At 48.1% G+C, this 19,496-nt stretch overlaps 3 protein-coding genes across 3 annotated transcripts in view; all 3 read left to right on the forward strand.

Annotated features, from left to right (window-relative positions):
• The window catches only part of TIGAR (TP53 induced glycolysis regulatory phosphatase), a 1,172,566-nt gene that overhangs the window by 381,622 nt on the left and 771,448 nt on the right, over positions 1-19,496 (forward strand). The gene's annotated exons all lie outside the window — the stretch shown is intronic.
• Positions 1-19,496, forward strand: part of PRMT8 (protein arginine methyltransferase 8) — a 99,877-nt gene that overhangs the window by 43,495 nt on the left and 36,886 nt on the right. Inside the window, exons 2-4 of the mRNA XM_050750160.1 lie at positions 747-932; positions 10,075-10,230; positions 13,799-13,862. Coding sequence (XP_050606117.1) covers positions 747-932; positions 10,075-10,230; positions 13,799-13,862 — 406 coding nt within the window. The remainder of the gene's footprint in view (positions 1-746; positions 933-10,074; positions 10,231-13,798; positions 13,863-19,496) is intronic.
• CCND2 (cyclin D2) overlaps positions 18,133-19,496 on the forward strand; it is a 734,493-nt gene continuing 733,129 nt past the window's right edge. The window contains exon 1 of the mRNA XM_050750184.1: positions 18,133-18,143. The gene's annotated coding sequence lies outside the window, so the exon portion shown is untranslated. The remainder of the gene's footprint in view (positions 18,144-19,496) is intronic.

Below are 19,496 nucleotides of genomic sequence, written 5' to 3' on the forward strand. Positions count from 1 at the left end.
TGAATCAGAAACTAGGGTGCAAGACAACAGGTAGGAGACACCAGAGCGTAAGTCATCTGCATTTTGGGAGCCATATCCTCTTGTAGCTTGATGCTGCCCGCTGAGTGAAGAGAAGCCCATGGGTTCACATTCCTGAGGACGCAGGTGGGACTTCGTTTCCTCTAACAAACTCTTACTATATACCTGGCCCTTTCCTAAGCACTTTGAAATACAAACTTGTCTAATCCTCAGGACAACTCTAGGAGGCAGGGACTATTTTATTCCCATTTTAGAGACAAGGAAACTGAGGCACTGAGCAATGCATAAGTTTGGCCAAAGTTGTATAGCTAGGAAATGGCAGAGCTGGGATTCAGCTCCGGGATCTACACTCTCAGGCACCATGCTGTACTGTGCATTTCCCTTTACTGAATGTTTCCTATTTGCCTCCAAAGGAAGGTACTGTTTTCCCCATTTCACAGATACGGAAACTGAGGCCTGCATTTGCTCAGGTCAAGTAGCTCATAAGAGCTGAAAGTGGGTGAAATCTGGATCTGCGTGGCGCCTCAGTGGCCTGCCAGCTCTGGGCAGATCACAGCCATGAGCCCGGCAGCCGGGAGCTGGAAGGGCTCACCTGCCTGTCTTTCAGGAAGGGCTGCTGTGGTTGCTTCAGGCTGGGCTCAGGGAGGGGGAAGGAAAGAGGATCACGAGCCCCAAGGGCAGGACCTCATTGTCTTTCCTAACACCAGACCCCCTTCTCTTCCCCTCAGGTGAACAGCCCCCCCTCCCAGCCCCCTCAGCCCGTCATCCCTGCTAAGCCAGTGCAATGCGTCCATCATGTGTCCACTCAACCCAGTTGCCCGGGACGGGGCAAGATGTCCAAGCTGCTGAACCCGGAGGAGATGACCTCGAGAGATTATTACTTCGATTCCTACGCCCACTTTGGGATCCACGAGGTAAAGTATCCCGAGTGTGTGGTTAATGGGGCGAGTTTGACTCTGCTGTTACATTGTTTTCAGAGGCAGCATAGTGCGTTCAACTCCTTACCATGGTAAAGTGAGTGCTCCCAGTGTCCCTGAGTCCTCTGACCCTTTCTCCAATCCTGGGGAGGCCGGGCCAGGCCTGGAGCAGGGGAGCAGGCGAAAGTGTGTGTCTGTATGCTCCACGGCCAGAGACAGCACATGAGGTGCTTACGGTCCGTTTGTTTTACATTCCAGCTCCCGTGTCTCTCCCCAGCCATAAACCCAGCTCATCCAGTGTGGGCTGGATAGCGCTGGTCTTTGGACCAGGAGCTCAAATGCTTGCAGTCAGAGTCCTGAGGCAGCAAGGACCTTTCAGAGGTCACGATGTGCATTCTTTAGACCAATGAGCACCTCCGGAGGAAGAGCTGCAGGAAGCTTTCTTGGGATCTTGGCCCAGGTCTGACACCCTGATTGATTGTCTGGAAATTCTTATGTCTAAATGCCAGTCTTACACCATAGCAGGGAAGACTAATGTTGCCTATGGAACAGAACAGAGCCTCCTAAGAAGAGGCATCCTGTCTATAGTGGGGGCTTAATGGTGCCCCTACTGTATATCTTTCATTATAATCTCCAGCACTCTCTCCAGCCACCCCAAATAAACAAGTAGCATTTACTGAGTGCTTGCTAAGTGCCAGGCACAGTTCTAAGCACATTATACATATCATTTCATGTAAACTCTATGAAGAAAATATGTCCCTGATCCTCTTACAGTGTAAAAAAAAATTGAAAAAGGAACAAAAGTTTGCCTGCTATGCAAATCTGTTTTCAAAACAAGTCTTGAAGATCTTCCTTCCACGTACGCGCTGCTGTAATCTCTTCCTATGTGGAAATGATGACCCTGCCATTGCCGGAAGGGTGTTGAGTAATAATAGCCAGCTCTTTTGTTTGTTTGTTTCGTCGTAGCGCTTACTACACGCTGGTGTTATTCCAAGCATTTTATATTATTGGTTCGTTTATTCTTCAGGTCAACCCTGTGAGGTTGGTGTTATTGCTTGTCCCCATTCTCCAGATGATTTAGGCCCTAAAGAATCAAATCAACCCTCATTCATCCCTGTTGTTGTTTTTCTTTCTTTTCTTTTTCTTTTTTTCTTTTTTTTTTTTTTTGTGAAAGGCCACAGGCTAGTAGATGGTTGAGCTAGCAATCAAACCTTCACCTATTGTTCCTAACCATCATGCCACACAGCCCTTAAAACAAATTTCCTTTCTTTCCATCTGGAAACCGTAAAAATTAAATTGCCGTGTTTGTTCCTGCTGGTTTTTCCACAGCCCCACATGGAGGTAGAGGGTGGAAGGAGGCCCCTCAGTGACTTCTAGACTCAGGGACTCAGCCTCATTTAATCCAGGGAGGCTCAAGGTTTGGGTCCCTGAGAACTGCTCACTATGTAAAACCCTTAAGCCTGGGCCTGCAGGGGAGGAGGACTGGGGCCTGTGTTCAGTCCAGAAGGTCCTGGCCTAGGAGGGCCTGGGCAGCGGAGCCTGCAGCTCTTGGGAGATAAAATGCCATCTCAGGGCCGATGGGTGAACTCTTATACCTTCCTTGACCCTGCTTTCCACTGGGGTAGGGATCCCCGGAGCCCTGTCCTTGGCCTGTGAGAGGCTCTGGGGGGCAAAAGAGACTCTGCGAACGCCCCTTCCTCAAGACCTTGTCCCTACATGTTCTCCATGTGACAAGTTCTAACAAACCTGTGGCTCTGGGTACCCATTTCAGGACAGATTCTGGGGACAAGAGAGCAGTTCCAGGGACCCCAAAATGCCTCCTCTTGGGCCTGCCCAAAACTCCTCCATTAGAAACCAAACAACTATGAAGTGCACCTCAAGCCGGGTCTGCAAGCTCCCTCCTCACTCGGAGCCTCCGTGATCGGCTTCTTGGACACCTCCCTTTGAGTTGCTAGGTTCCTGCTGAGCCACACCTTTGGCATTTAGAGTGTGCTCCACTAAGCTATTACTGATCCCGATAATTCCTTTGGGACTTGGCGTCCCCAGCCTGTTACCTACAGCTTGGCACGTTGTCTGGATAGCAAAGGCTTGTTGACATGTGTGCTAATCCAGCTAATTCAGGCGATGCCCGGTCAGCAGCATGACCCAGCACCCAGGGGAGGGGACACCAAGTTTCACCAAATAAATACTAGACCAGGTTCCCTTAATGGTGTGTACTGATGGAAAAGTCAAGCTTGTGCATGCATGTATATAAACATAGAGCAAGTTGAGCTGGAGACTTAGAGTAGAAGATCTATGAGTCATAGATCACATTCCTGTCCTGGGAGAGTGCTTAGCAGCCTTCTCATCGGGAAATACTTCTGGACATCTAGCTTAAATCCCTCCTGCCGCTGCTATAGACCATCTCATAGGTCCTTTAATGCAGGAACAGCTAGGTAACCTTCCCTCCCCACCGAGGTCTCCTTTTACCCTGTTTTCAGTTTCCCAGATCATCTGCACGAAGGGAGGTGGGGGGCACGTGGAAGAACTTTTAACACTGTTCTTTGCAGAGAGAAGTCCGCCCAGTTCTTGTTATCAAGCACCAGGGATCTCTGTTCCATGCCAGACGGATGGTGGTGATGCCCTTGCCTCCTTGGTCTGGGCAAGACCCGTATTTCTCTGTCCATCTGGAGCCACGCTGGTCATTTGGCAGTCTTCTCCCCATCATTAACAAGACGCTAACACAGTGGGGAGCAGCACCACTGGCCTGCTGATTAATAGCCATCAGTGAGTGTTGAGGAAACACGGTGCGGATGGATTGGGTTTGATTAGTCTGTAAATACAAACAAGAAGTGCTGAGTACAGGGGACTGTTGGGGCTGGAGAGACAGCAGGGGGTGACTCTGGACATTTCTGTTCTCATCCCATGGCTCCATTCATGGCTCCAACATGTTCCCAGCCTCCAGAGGGCAGGGGCCAGCGAGAGGAAGACCCTGGCCTTCCAATTTAGGCCTCTCTGAGAAGAATGGAATCTTGAAAAGGAGCTGAAGTGGAAGATGTGTGCTTCCTGAGGTCACCACCTAGAGAGGAGGTGGTAGGCTCCATGACCCCCTAGATCCCAGTTCTGAAATCTCAGCCTCTCTAACAGTCGGCGCTGGGCTTGGTGCCTCAGCCACGAGAAGAACGTGCCAATGCGGCTGTCCCTGCAGCACCCTGAGCTCTGAGTGCCAGTCCCACTCCCGGCCGGCTCCCTTCCTTTGATGCTCTTGCTGCAGGTTCTGTTGAAACAGACTCTTCCGGGCCTCATTTCCCAACAATTCGTCAAGGGGCCATCATGTATTCAATAGGTAGGAAAGCTGGGACACACATGAATCCACAGCTAGAGGCTGGGAACTGTCTGCAACAGGGTGGCATGTTCCTGTCTGAAGTGTCTTGGGAGTTCTTTGGATTATTCTCCCAGGAAGGGGAGAGAGGATCTCTTCTTTTGGCAAGTCAGGTAGGGGAAGCCTTGCTAAGTCACAACTTCTGTTCTCCCAGAACTTGTACCTTCCAACCTAACTCCTGGGGTCTGGGACCTTCAGGAAAGGAGAATCGGCCAAAAAAGCGACAAAGGCAATCAACTAAAGGGTGGCCACTGGGGGGCCTTCCCATTAGCAAACATAGGCTCTGCTAGGTTTTGAAGGGAAGGCAAGGGTTAAAGAAAGACACACCCACAGAAAGAGTGCAGTTCGACAGCAAATACAGGCTTTATGTACAGCCTAAAATCTACAGAAGTGGGGAACCGGCCTAATGTCAGAGCTCCCCGCTACTTACAGGCTGGGGGTACTTACAGGTATGGGCGGGAGGGGTCTGGGCAGTTTGGCTCTCTGCCCGGCAGGATATTAAAGTGTTCCCGTGATGAGGAGGTCCTGGCCCTTGTTCTGGCAGAATGTCGTCGTAATGTTCCTTGGACCTTTGTCCAGCAAGATACGATAGGGATGTTTCTTTAGTTGGGCCTTTGTCTGCCTTGCAGTCAAGTGGTTAGGCAGGACGTCTCTCGTGGCCCGAACCCCCGTGAAATGTTTCACTTTGACCAAGGTGTGCAAAATAGCTGGGAGCTTACAAAATGGTGCAGTTTGGACGAACAGGCACTCAGCCAATCCAGTTCCATCCACTAAAGGCAGTTCAGACTTGTAATCGTGGTTGTGATTGAAACATCTCTGCAGCCTTTGTCGTTATTTTGCCTCCATTCCCTGCTCACTTCAGCTATTTCCTTGCATGGATGAAGAAAAGGGTTGTAGTTATCACAAAGAGCCAGAACTAGCATTTTTGGGAAACTTACTACATTTGTGTAATCATCATAACAACCCCTAGGAAGCAGGTGATGTTATTACCAGTTTCCAGATGAGGGAACTGAGGCACAGACAGCTGAAAGCTGGTCTGGGTCAGAGAGCTCACAAACAGTGGAGGTGTGATCTGAATGCGGGAATCTGGGACTTGAATGCTCTAGAGTCCGTGTGTTTAACCACTGTGCTGTATGGTTTTCTGGCTTACTGAGCACCTGTTATGTGCCATGCCCCATGCCTGGTTCTGGATATACCATCTGTCTTGTCGTCTTTGGTCCGAGATCTCCTAAAGGGAAAGGCTTCGGCTCACCTTCAAAGTATGTAAAGCCAGAATTGAACTCAATCCAGCCAAACCCTCACCTTATTCAACTTCTAATAAGATCAAAGACATCAGCCCCGGGGCAGCACAGGAAGCGATGGCTGGGCTTCAGAATGGTTCTTGCCTCCTTTTCACCGTCCGTGTCTCACCTGAATCTCCTCTGTGACGCCCTAACTGGAAACATAAGAGAAAGCGAATTTGGGAAATGTAGCAACACCTGGCCAAGGTGACACGTTACAAGGCCTCCCAAGGTGGTACACAGAAACTCCAGAAACCATGAAGCCAAACCTACAGAACAAAAAGGAAGAAAAAGGCAAATCCCCACTCATAGTTGAATATTTTTAACACTTCTCTCTTGGTAAATGATCACACAAATGCACACACACACACAAAAAAAACCAGTAAGAATGTAGAAAATTTGAACAATGCAATCAAACAACATGAGCTAATTGACATTTTTAGAACATTTCATCCCCAAACTACAGAAGACATGTTCTTTTCAAGTGCACGTGGGAACATTCACTAGATAGGTCCTCTGCTGGGTCACAAAACAAAGATTAAATCATGCAGAGTATGTTTTTTGATCACAATGATTTGAATTAGAAACTGAAAACAATCAACTATCCAGAAAATCTCCAAATAACTGGAAAGTAGGCAGCACTCTGCTAAATAGCCCATGGGTTAGAGAAGAGGTCACAGAAGGAAAGAGAAACTATCCCAAACGAAATGATAGTGAAAATACAACATATTAAAATTTGGGGGCGGAAATTCAAGCAATATTTAGAGGGAAAATTATAGCTTCAAATGCTTATGTTGGAAAAAAGAAGGCATAAAGTCAATGATCAAAGGTTCTACCTTATGAAGCTAGAGAAAGAATAAGTCAAACTCAAGTAAGTTGAAGAAAGGAAATAATTAAGTTGAAAGCAGAAGTCAATGAAATAGTAACCAAACAGTGGAGAAAATCAACAAAGCCAAAAGTTGCCTTTTGAAAAGGCTAATTAAATTGATAATATCTAGCTAGACTAATCAAGAAAAAAAGAGAAAACACAAATTGTAATACCATAAATGGAAGCAAGGACCTCATGACGATCATGCAGATACTCAACAGGCAATGGGAGAATATTATGACAATGTCATGCTGATAAATTTGACATTTTACATAAAATGGATACATGCCTTGAAAAAATACCTTGTCAAAACCAACATAAAATGCATTGAAAACTAAAATAGCCCTTTACTAATTAGGGAAATTGAATTCATATAAAACTTCCTATAAGAGAACTCCAGGCATATATGGTTTTACTGGTGAATTATAGTAAACATTTAAAGAAGAAATAAACTTAACAAACTTTTGCAGAAAATATATGAGCAGAGAACACTTCCTAACTTATGTGATGAGCCCAGTATAACTTTGATTATGAAAGAAAAGGTAAGACAAAGTTACAGATCTATGTTTCTCATAATTATGAATATGCAACAAAATATTAGCAAAAAATAACCCAGTAATATTTTAAAAGGGTAATACATCATGACAAACTGTTCATTTAACATTAAAAACCGATCTGTGAAGTTCACCTCATTAACAAAATAAAGGAGAAAAGTCATATACCATCTAAATAAATGAAAAAGCATGTGACAAAATTAAATACCAATTCATGGTAAAATCTCTCACCAAGTTAAAAATAGAAAGGAACTTCTTCAGTCTGATAAAAGACATTTATAGAAAGTCTAAATTATACTTAATGGATATATTATTGGAACAAAGGAAGGATGTCTGTCCTCTGTAATTCTATTCAACATTTTACTGGCAGTCTTTGCCAGGGCAATAAAACAAGAGGAAAGAACCAAAAAATAAAAGGCATACAGATAGGAAAAAAGAAGTGAAATTGTCTTTATTCACAAGTGACAAGATTTCTTACATAGAAAAATAAAGAAATCTAAAACAAAAAACAAAAAAAAAACCCTACTGGAATTAATATGTGAAGGGAGCAAGGCTGCAAAATACAAGGTCATGTATACACCAACCCATTGCAAAACAAAAAATTTTAAAGACCATATACAGCATCACAAAATAAAGTCATTGAATGGGGCCAGGCATGGTGGCTCACACCTGTAATCCCAGCACTTTGGGAGGCCAAGGTGGGCAGATTGCTTGAGCCCAGGAGTTCAAGACCGGCCTGAGCAACATGGTAAAACAACATCTCTACCCCCAAAATATAAAAATCAGTCAGTCTCATAACCCGGTCTCAAAATAAATAAAAAGATAAAATTTTTTGAAAAACCAAATAAAACAATTTAATGGAAATGTAAGACCTTTATACCAAAATCTATACAACATTCCAGAGATAAATGAAAGATCTACATAAATGGAGAGCTGCAATATGTTCTTGGATTATAAAACTCAAAATTGCTAAGATGTCAGATCTCCCCAAATTGATCTATAGATTTAATGCAATTCTGATAGATGCCAGGAGGCTATTCTGTATGAATTAATAAGTTGATTCTAAAATTTATACGGAAATGCAAAGGGCCTACAAAAACAAAAAATAATCTTGTTAAAGAACTACACTGGCAGACTCTCACTATTTTATTTCAAAGTTAATAAGAAGGTGCAGCAGTCAAGTCAGTGTTGACTTTGTATATCAGCGGAATAGATCAGAGAGGCCACACATGTGGAGTCAATTGATTTTTGGTAAAGGTGACAAGGTAATCAATGGAGGAAATGGTGCTTGGACCATTTATTTGCAAGAAAAAATGAGCTCACACCCCTAACTTACAGTATACACAAAAATTAATTTGATGTGTAAAAGCCACAGCCATAAAGCCTCTGGTAAGAAACAAAGGAGAGTGCCTTTGTGACTTGGGTAGACAAAGATCAGACACGGCACAGAAAGCACCAATCATAAATGAAAAAATGGAAAAACTGGTCTTTATCAAAATTAAAAACTGCTTTAAAAAAAAAGAAAAAAAAGAAAATGAAAAGGCAAATCTCAGATTGGGAGAAGACATTCACAATATATATGCAGTATGTCTGATGAAGGACTGGCTTCCAGAATGTATAAACTCCTGCAATTCAGTAAGAACAAGACAAACAGCTCAAGACAAAAATGAACAGAGGATTTGAATAAGCACTTTACAAAAGATGATATATATGAATAGCCAATAAGCACATGAAAAAAATTATCTACTTCAGTAATCATCAGGGAAATGCAATTAAAATTGCAATGAGACATCAGTTTGCATCCACTAGAATGGCTAAATTAAAAGATGGATAACACTAAGTTGCCTGGCTGTGAAGCCCCTTGAACTCTCTCACATTGTTGGTTGGAGTGTAAAATGGTACAACTAGTTTGGAAAACTCTCTGGCAATTTCTTACGAAGTTAAATGTGTACCTACCCTAAGACCCAGCAAACTTACTTCTAGGTGTCTACTCAAGGGAAATGAAAACATATCCTTTGCTATTATGAATAAATAGCAAACAACTGGAAGCAATCCTGATATCCCACAAACAAGTGAATGGAAAAATACATTGTGATATGGTCATACAATGGAATACCATACAACAACAATAACAAAAGAACAAACCTCGGATCTGTGTAATAGCATACATGAATCTCAAAAACTTTTTGTTGCACAATTTATATAAAGTTCTAAAATAGGCAGAAGGAAGCTTTGGTGACAGAAATCAGATCATTTGTCATCTTGGGAGAAGCTGAAATTTGACTACAAAAGGGCACGAAGGACTTTCTGGGGTTATAGAAATGTTCTAGACTTTGGTTATGGTGGTACTTACACAGGTGTACATTTGTCAAAGCCCTTTTACTGATCCAGAAGCTTAAAACCTGGGCTTTTTGTTGTGTGCAAATTATACTTTAATAGTGTTGATTTCTAAAAAAAAAATCACCCCAATACTTTTGATGATAAATTAGTTAAAAGCGTTTGCTGATACGTTGAATGGCCAAAGATCCCTACCTCACTACCATACACAGAATTAGCATCTTCTCCTTGGGTCAGAGTCCATTGTAACAAGTAACCTTGTTTCTCTCTCACTAAAAATCCCTTATGCTGGACAGAGAAACACATTTTCTAGTCTTAAAAAAAAAAAGCAAACAAAACAAAATATACACTCACAAAAACCTCTTTGAATGACTTGTTCAATGACAATTCTCTCACCATGACAGAAAGTTCTGCTTCGGGTTTAACTTAAATCTCTTATGGTGTGTTGTACTGATCTTTCCTTTGGTCCTTTAGTAAATTGGGGCTTTCCTGGGTCTGGACATGAGTTTCTCTTCTAATGGTGCATAGCTATCTTTCTGAGTAGAGTTTTAAGGCAGGGGAAGTTTGGAATGATGCTGGTAGCACTTGGCCCAGCTGCCCCACTGTTGTCCTCTGTGGCTCTGCCTGATGATATTATTGGGTCTCCTGAAGGGTCACCAGGGGTGGTCCAGCGGCCCATAGCCATGGTGTACTCCCAGGTATCTTGAGTTCACTGATGTTTCTTTTCCTTCCACCACAGGAAATGCTGAAGGATGAGGTGCGGACGCTCACTTACCGGAACTCCATGTACCACAACAAGCACGTGTTCAAGGACAAAGTGGTACTGGACGTGGGGAGTGGTACTGGGATCCTTTCCATGTTCGCTGCCAAGGCAGGGGCCAAGAAGGTGTTTGGGGTGAGCACGCCACTTCCTCCCACACACTGGCTTCCACAGAGCCAGCCCCTTGCCGTCTGCCTCCACCTGCCCTCCTAGAAGTACAAAATTTGGTCCATCTCTTTTGCTGGGTCACACCTTCGAGGAATAGAAGAAATCAGGTGTGACTCTCAGGAAGGAGGGCAGGCTGCCTGTCCCCTGCACATGGCTCCTGGATCCTTGTGACCACTGACATTTGCGGAGGAATTGTGGCTTTCCTGAGGCCATTCCAATGTCATCATGACCTTTCAGTGCTTAACCCCAAGGTCAGCTTCAGAGGCAGTGCAGGTGGTTACGTGGGGGAGCTCTGGTTTGAATCTCTGCATTTCCATTCACTAGACGTGTGACCTTGGACTATTCACTTCCCTGTACCTCACTTTTTCTCCATCTATAAAATGAGCATAATAGCAGTCCCTTGCCCATAGGGTGCTTGTGAGGATTAAACGAGTTTAATACACATGTGAACTGCTTAAAACAGTGCCCAGCATATGGCAAATGCTGGGCGTTTATTATTATAGTTGAGATGGGGCCCTTAAGATAATGGGAAAATCTCCTTCTTGTTTTCTTTAAAAGGCAAATTGGTCGGTCAACTTAAATTCTGTTGCTTTGGCTGTGGCAGCATTTCCAGGCTAGATGTGGAGGCTGACCCTCTGGGAAGTGTCCTACCTATCCCCCAGCTCTCCCAAGGCAGCTTTGCACAGCCTGATGACAGAGGGCCTGGGAGGGTCCAGAGTTGGAAAGAAACTAAAAAAGAAGAGCTGTGAGATGCTGGCTGACATTTGAAAAATGCAGTGGGCCCAGGGCTGGAGCACAAGCATTCATCTTGGTCAAAATGAAAGGCAAACCACAATGAGATTCCCAGCCTGCATGTGAGCTGGCCCATTTGCAGAGGCCGCAGCGACCTGAGCAGCATTCAGTGGGTCTTTGCTCCCATGCATTTGGTTGAGACATCCCATAGCCAGCCCTGGGGACTCCCCCACCCACTGACTCCCAGGTTGGCTAGATCCCCCCAGCCACCTGCTGCCTCCAGGGGCCTGCTCCTAAGTCGCCCAGCAGGGCAGCATTCCTCCTCCAAGCCTGACTTGGAAAACCCTTGGGCCACGACTGCCCAGGGTCTTCTGGAAGCTTGCGCCGCCCTCAAGCTGCCTCCGGTGCAACTTTGACCAGGAAAAGCTGTGATGTTCTCAGCCAAGGTGCTTGCTGAGGGCAGGGGCCCACCCGGATGCCGCAGGTCATGTCATCAACACTGGTATAATTGCTGGTTCTCCAGGATGGAGACCTCGGGCAAGGGTCTTAGTGAGGTCACAGGGCATCAGAGCTGGACTTGAGGCCTCTGGTGACCCCCACGTGCTTTCTTTCCCAGCACGGAGGCCCCGTCTCAGCGCCGGCCTTGGTGGGGGACAGGGCTGAGCATGGTGTCCCTGGCGCCTGAGTCATCCGGGGGCTCCAGCCAAGGAGCTGTCAGAAGGAGGCTCCCACTTGGCGCCTTCCAGCTGCGGTGACTTGGCGCGATCTGTCTGCCTCCCGCCCTTTTCTCTAACAGCTCTTTTATAAATGGCTCCACCACATTTAGCTGGGCTCCTTTCCGGATGGCTCATTTCGCAGTTTCTCCTGTTCCAGACCCCCTTCCACCCACTGCTGTCCTCCAGTGGGGAGATGAGATGGCGGGAGAGAGAGACAGAGAGAGAGGGAGGGAGGAAGACCATCGTCCCAGAGTGGAGACGGGCACAGAGAAAGAGACAGATGTGACAAGAGCAATGGAGAGGAGAGAGAGAGAGAGAGAGAAAGGTGCAGAGAAAAAGCTAGAGAAATGGGAGAGGGGCCTGGAAAAGCAGAAAGAAGACAAAGTAGAAAGCACAAAAGAAAAGAATCAGCAGAGGCGGGCAGATCACCTGAGGTCAGGAGTTCAAGACCAGCCTGGCCAACATGGCGAAACCCTGTCTCTACTAAAAATACAAAAATTAGCCGGGCATGGTGGCAGGCGCCTGTAATTCCAGCTACTTGGGAGACTGAGACTGGAGAATTGCTTGAACCCAGGAGGCGGAGGTTGCAGTGAGTCCAGATCGCATCATTGCACTCCAGCCTGGGCAGCAAAGCGAGACTTTGTCTCAAAAAAAAAAAAAAAAAAAAAAAAAAAAATCAGGAAAGTGAAGAGAGGTGGTAAAGACAGAAGAGGGAAGAAATGGAAGAGGAGAAGATGGAAGAAAGGAAAACAAGGCGGGAAGGACTCCGCCCCGCACTCTGAGGGTTGAGCAAGCTTCGGCTGCGTTCACCCTCACACACTCGTATGCATCGGGGGCTTCGGCTTCTCTTGGGAGGACACTGAGGCGAAGTTAGGAAGGGCAGAGGCCAGGCATAAATCTGGGCTGCCGGCTCCAGGTCTCATGCTCCTCATCACTCAACGCGGTCACCTCTTGCAAATCAGATGATGACATGGCCAGAGGGGGAGAAGAAGAGGAGGGAATCCCACCCCCACAGACAGTGCGGCCTGAAGGCCCGGGACCTGGCAGCCCGGGAAAGGGCTGGTTCTCCTGGGTCCTGCAGCTTAGCCGGAGTCGGCTCCTTGGATGCAGCTCTAACCAAGTGACCCCTTCTGACCCCGTAGGTGCCCTCACCCTTCCTCAAGGCGTGGCCAGAGGCGTCAGAAACTCCCTCAGTGCCCCTTTGCGAGTACTTCTCAAGGGAATGGTCCCTGCCCGAGGCCCGGGGGTAGTCTGAGGGGCCCCCAGGTGTGGAGGTGAGTAGAGCCCAGGACCTCAGCACAGGCCAGCCTCCGTAAGAGGGCCAGCTCCGGAGGTGAGGACGGCTCTCGGCAGCTGCCCCTCCGTGTCCAGAACCCCCGGCAGTGTGCCTGAGATGCTAACCCTGGGCTGGAGCTTGGCTTCCAACCATTCCCACGAGGGCCTGCTCTCAGGGAAGGTCCACTCATCTCTCAAGTACCTTGGCCCTTTGCTTAGGAGGTCTGGAGAGCCTGGAAAGACGTCTGGATTAAAAGGAATAATTTCTTTCAAAGATGAAGCGGCGAGAGCTAATGTGGGGGGTGGGAGGGGAAGAGAAAGATCTTAAACCAGCCGTGAGGTCCTGACCTGGCTTTTTCCAGATGGTCCCGTCCTGGCACGCGGCTCGTTTACCCTGGAAGGGCTGGGCTGCGGTGGGGAGGATCATGTCGAGGGAGGGTCGCCACTCTGGCTTGGATCTGCCTACCTAGGTCCCCCACAGAGTGAGGACGTGCTGCCTCCTGCCATTCTCTGCTGGCCAGGAGCATGAGGTCTGCCAGCCCCTTCTGTGTCTCCAGCACAGAGATCAATCCCTCCATCACAGGGGGCGGCTGGATCTCAGGCTTTTCGCAAAGGCAGCCCAATTTCATGGAAAGTCGCTGGCCTGGAGGTGGGAGGGCTGCATTTCGGTTTTCAATCTGCCGCAAAGTTGTGATGCAGCCGTGGGCAAGTCACCACCCCTGTCTGGGACTCAGTGTCTCTATCCATTGCATCGGTGTTGCTGTGATTTTTTTTTTTTGACGCCTTGCTCCTTTGTCCTGTGCCCTTTCCAGATCGAATGCTCCAGTATTTCTGACTACTCAGAGAAGATCATTAAGGCCAACCACCTGGACAACAGTAAGACCTACCTCTGAGTATTTTCTCCTGGGTGGAGGGGACGGGAGGCTCACACTTACTTGTTGGGATGGCACAGCGGGAGGAGCACAGAGCACTTGGACTTGGGGAGGTGGTGCACCCAGCTGAGGCCCCTGCCAGCAGGATTGTGGCCATGGGTGCTGATGTTCCCACCCCCACCAGGCAAGTTAAGGATCGTAGCCGTCTCCTCGCAGTTTTTGGCAAGTCCTGCTTGTGGCTAAATCCTGAGTTGCCATACTCTTTGCTTGTCCCCAGCTGTGGGCAACCTATTGCGTTCTGCAAAATGGCCACATTCCTCCTCCTCCTCTTCCTCCTCTTCCCTCTCCATGAGCCCCAGCCCAATCTTTCCCTGCCATCTGCCCAGGGGCATCCTGGCAGACCCCAGGATGTGGTCCTCCACTGCCCACAAGCCCTGTTACTGCCGGGCTTTTTTGGGAATGAGGCTGCTTTTGGGAGTAGGCCCTTCTTCAGCTGGAGTCTGATTATACAGAGGGGTGTCCCTTCCCTTCCTCCCCTCCCACCTTTCCCATGGACAGCGACATTTCCCAGCCCCTCCTCTCTGGAGCCCATCTTGGAAACAGACCCGCAAGGGTCCCTGATCAGGAGACGTCCTTGGAGCTTGCATCTGACAGCAGGATTAGAAGCAGTCCCCGGCCCTGTACTCAGTGCTGGGGAGAGCATCGGAAAGGCAGACAGGGTACCAGCTCTGTGTGGGCATCCTGTCCTACTGCGCTGGGGCTGCAGTGAGGCCGGGAGAGGAACTGGTAGACAGAAAGTTGCAATACAGAGAGACAGCTGGAGCCAGACAGGGCTGGCAGGAGCAGTGGGACAGAGGCCGCCTGCAGCAGAGGACTTGCAAAGGGTCAGCTCCAAAAGACAGAGCTCACTGCAGAGTTCCGAAAGGTAGGAAGGCTGGAGCTGGGAGGGAAGGACGTTCCCTTGAGGGGTCTGGGGCAGGGGAAAAAGAGGCGAGGTTGAGAAGGAATCTGATTTCAGTGTCCCTCCTGAGGGAGCCTGGGCAGGGAGGTCCGGCAGGTGGGCTTTGTCAAATCCCAGGCACCGAGGAGTCAGCTCAGCCTCCCCTGTCTGTGCTGTGTGACCCTCTGCCCTATGGATGCAGCCCTTGCCATGCTCCCTGCTGATCTGCCAGAATTCCTCTGCCCTCCTAGAGGGTGCCTGCTGCCCTGTCACCCCTCTGGGTCTGACCTGAGTCCCCAGGCCCAGGTGGTACCTGCCTGCACACACCACTACAAACCTGTGTCCGTGTGGCTTCAGCCCTGCCACCTGTCCTGTCTGGTGCTTGACCCACTTGCTGCAGACTCTTTGCAAAGGCAGGAGCCTTACTGACTCAACAAACTTCTCTGCAAACCACCATGAACCAGGTTGTGGGGACAGAGCAGGGAACCAGACAGGTAAAGTCCCTGACCTCATGGAATCCACATTCCATTTAGGGGCAGGGGTTACAGATAAAAAATAAAGAAGCAGACACTCAAAGAAAAATATCAGGTGGTGATAAGTGCTTTGCAGATCACAAAGTCAGCTGACAGAATGGAGAGAGACCCCATGGTTGCGTTAGGTTAGCTGCTCTCTGAGCAGGTCACAGTGAAGCTCAGATCTGAATGACAGGCAGGAGCCAGGCTGACAAAGGTGAGGGGAAGAGAATCTCCGACAGAAGTTACAGCCAGTACAAAGGCCTCCAGCATGGACTGAGCTTGGCATGCCCCAGAAACACAAAGAAGATCATGCCACGTGACCAGAGCATGGAAACACAGGGATCAGAGAGGGAGGAGGGGACCAGATCACATAGGATTTGTAACCAGGAAAACAAGGTTAGATTTTATGCTCCAGGTGCTGCAGTCTATTGGAGGATTTCAAGCAAGGGAGGTGGCTTCTCTATGGAGGGTGGATTGGAATACGTTGCAAGCAGGAAGAGTGTGAGCAGACAGAAGGGAAGAAGCTATTGCAGTGCTCCAGTGAGAGGGGCTGCAGCAGGGACTGGGGCGGCAGTGGAGATGAAGAGAAGTGACCCCTGTGGAATATGCTGGGAGATGGAGGCACAGGACCTGAAGATGGATTGAGTGTGGGGATGAGAAAAAAGAGAGAAGCAAGGATTGTTTTTGACTTGGGCAACTGGGTGGATGGTGGGTGGATGGAGGCAAAGTACTCATAGGGGTGGCAGGAGTGAGAAGGAAATCAAGAGCTCCTTTTTGCATGCGTTAGGTCTGAGATGCCCATCGGACATCCAGGTAGATGCGTTGAGTCAGATTTGGATATGTGAGTCTAGAATTTCAGGAAGAGCCAGACCAGGAGACCTCCACTTGGGCGTCATCAACCTATAGGTAGTATTTGAAGCCACAGGATGTGGTCACTTAGGGATGGTGTGTAGCTAGAAGAAAGAAATGGACCAAAGATGGGGCTCTAGGGCACTGCAATGCAACATTCAGAGGTCAAGCAGGGGAGAAGGGCAGCAAAGAAGCACAGAAGATGCAGTTGGTGAGGTTGAAGGGCATTCAGGAGAGAGGAGGACCATGAAGCCCAGGGAGGCGGCAAGCTCAACTATAGGGAATGTGGAGGGATCAGCTCTGGTAAGAACAGAGAAGTGACCACCATTGACTTTGGCCACATGGAGGTTACCAGTGTTCTTAACAAGCACAGGCTCAATGTGGGGCTGGCAGAGAAATCTATTCAGAGTAGGTTCAGGAGAGACTGTGAGGCAAGGACCAGAAACGATGGGAATAGAAAAATGGAATAGTAGCTGTAAAGGAAGGTGGCATCAAGGGAAGAAGTTTTGTTTGTTTGTTTGTTTGTTTTTTAAGAATAGGAGATATGAAAATGTGTATGTGATTCACTGGTGTAGTAGAGGGACAGAAAAATTGCAGATGCAGGAAAAAGTAAATTCAGCAGCAAAGGTGTGTGTGTCAGGGGTGGGTTCCAGAGCACAGGTGGAGGGGTGGCCTTTGCCCTGCCTAGGTGGATGGGTGGTCTTTGCCTTGCACAGGTGGTGGGGCGTTCTTTGCCTTGCAGAGGTGGAGTGGCGGGCTTTGCCTTACGGTAGGGATAGTTTAGCCGTAGAAGTGGGGGAAAGTGGGGAGTGTGGGTCCAGATGGAGGGGCCAGTGGCGGGAAGCCTCAGTTTTGCTGCTTTCATTTGCACAGTGAAGAATGAGGCAGTTGCATGTCAAAAAGACAGAAGGTGAAGGGAAGTGAGTCCTGGAATGGGAGGGAAGGAGAGAGGGCAGCAGACAGGCTGGGGGAGTGAGGACTGCTGCGACGCCGTCTGATGCCTGTAGAGATGCATGACCATAGAGGCGCAGTGTGTCCCATCCTCCCTGTTGTGTGATCTTTGTCTTACCACTCTCAGGAGCTTGGGTGCGGTTGGAGAGGAAGGTTGCCTGGATCAGGGCTTTGCTGGGAGCATGCAGCGGAGGGAGGGGGAGCCAGAAGTTGACAACAGTGATGGACCGTGGGATCTAACCTGGGCCAGGAAGGAAGCAGGGAAGGGCAGTGGTGGTTGTGACAAAGGCTGGGGCAATGGGTGGGCAGCATCTGTAGTGGCCACAAGTGGAGCTGCGATCCTGAGGCCCAAGTAGGGGAATGCTGCTCAGACCCCTTGACTTCTGGCTTGGTGTCCAGCCTCTCTTGGCTCACCAAGCAGAGCTGAGTCTATTCTGCACCCTCCTCAGAGAAGTGCTTGACCTGGGCTCCCTATCTGCTTACTAAAGATGGATAAAGAAAACTGGTCGATTCTTTCTCTGTGAGGGTGACACAGCCTGGCATCCTTCTCCCCAGCCTGTGAAATAGGGCAAATGGTTTTCCCCACTAACGGGTGTGGAAACTGAGGCTAGGAGAGGTGGCTGACTGAGCCTGGGCTTTGTTCCGGTGCCCTTTGCTAAGGTGTGTTTGTGTGGATGCAGAAGTACCAGGAGTGCTGCTGAGCCTGAAAGTGTGTTGGGAGGGGAGGCTGTGTGCGGGCACAGCAGGATCAGATGTCCTCTCAGTGGTCCTGAGTCTCATCCCTGAACCCTGAGGGGCTTCCAAACAACACCTCGACCATTCCCCTCCCTCTGCACAGGTTTCATCTGCGCCATAATTCCTGACCTCTGACCCAGCCTCTGACTCTTCCTCTTCTCAGTGCCAGCCCACCCCCAGTAAGTGTCTGGGGCTCTGGAAACACAGCCTCCCTGGTGTCCCTCCTCCCCAGGCTTGCAGGGGCTACTGTCCTGCAGCCATTCATAGCAGAGTGTGGGGTGGGCCGGCAGGGGAGGTGGCTAACTCCAGCTAAGGCATCTCCGACCTGCTTGCCGGGAAAGGAACCACACAGCCCCCTCATCATCCTGCTCTGCCTCACACCATAGGGCTCTCCCTTTCCTCCCCTTCCTTCTCCTCCCCTTCTCCTCCCTTTTCCCTTCTTCATTTTAACTTTTGAAATACTCAACGTACAGAAAAAGCGCACATACAGCTGGGTTTTTTATGGAATCCTTTGAGAGTGAGTGGTTGATGTGATGCTCCGTCATCCCTGAATACATTAATGTGCATTTCAAACCATCGAGGACATTTTCTACCAGCCACATGCAACCATCAATGTCAGGAAATTAACACGTCATCATTACCTAATGCCCAGATCCTTTTCATGTTTTGTCAATTGTCTCAGCGACATCATCTGTAGCACGAGGATTTTGTTCAGAATGACACGTTGCATTTGGTTGTCGTGACTGGTTCCCTTCACGCTGGCCGACTCAGACTTTCCTTGACTTTCATGGTCTTGACACACTGGAAGATCTACAGGCCAGTGTTTTTAGGATGTTCCCCAGTTTGAGATTGTGCGATGCTTCCTCACGATTGAATTCAGGTTCTGCATCTTGGGTAGAAATATCACAGACAGGATGCTGTGTTCTCATTGCATGCAATTTCGGCTTGTCTCGTTACAGATAGCATCACTTAGACCACTTGGGGAAGGCAGTGTCTGCTGCCAGCGGCAGCATGGGAAAGCTGCTCTTTTCCCTTTGTAATTAGTAAGATTTTCTGGGGGAGGTACTTTGACACCATGTAAATATTTCATTCCTCATCAAACTAACATCTATCTATCTATCTATCTATCTATCTATCTATCTATCTATCATCTATCTATCTATCTATCTATCTATCTATCTATCTATCTATCTATCTATCTGTCCGTCCATCTGTCCGTCAGTCCATCCATCTGTCTGTTGGTCTGTCTGCCTGCCTACCTACCTTATCTATCTATCTGTCTATCTATCTATCTATCTATCTATCTATCTATCTATCTATCTATCTATCTATCTACTTACCTACTTACCTACCTAACTAATCCATCTCTCTCTCTCTATCTTGTCTATCTAATCTATCTATCTATCTATCTAATCTATCTATCTATCTATCTATCTATCTATCTATCTATCTATCTATCTATCTATCTATCCATCTGTCCGTCAGTCCATCCATCTGTCTGTTGGTCTGTCTGCCTGCCTACCTACCTTATCTATCTATCTGTCTGTCTGCCTATCTATCTATCTATCTATCTATCTATCTATCTATCTATCTATCTACCTACCTATCTACTTACCTACCTAACTAATCCAGCTCTCTCTCTCTCTCT

This window comes from Macaca thibetana, chromosome 11, assembly GCF_024542745.1.
Source record: "Macaca thibetana thibetana isolate TM-01 chromosome 11, ASM2454274v1, whole genome shotgun sequence".
In the NCBI taxonomy this organism is placed as follows: Eukaryota; Metazoa; Chordata; class Mammalia; order Primates; family Cercopithecidae; genus Macaca; species Macaca thibetana.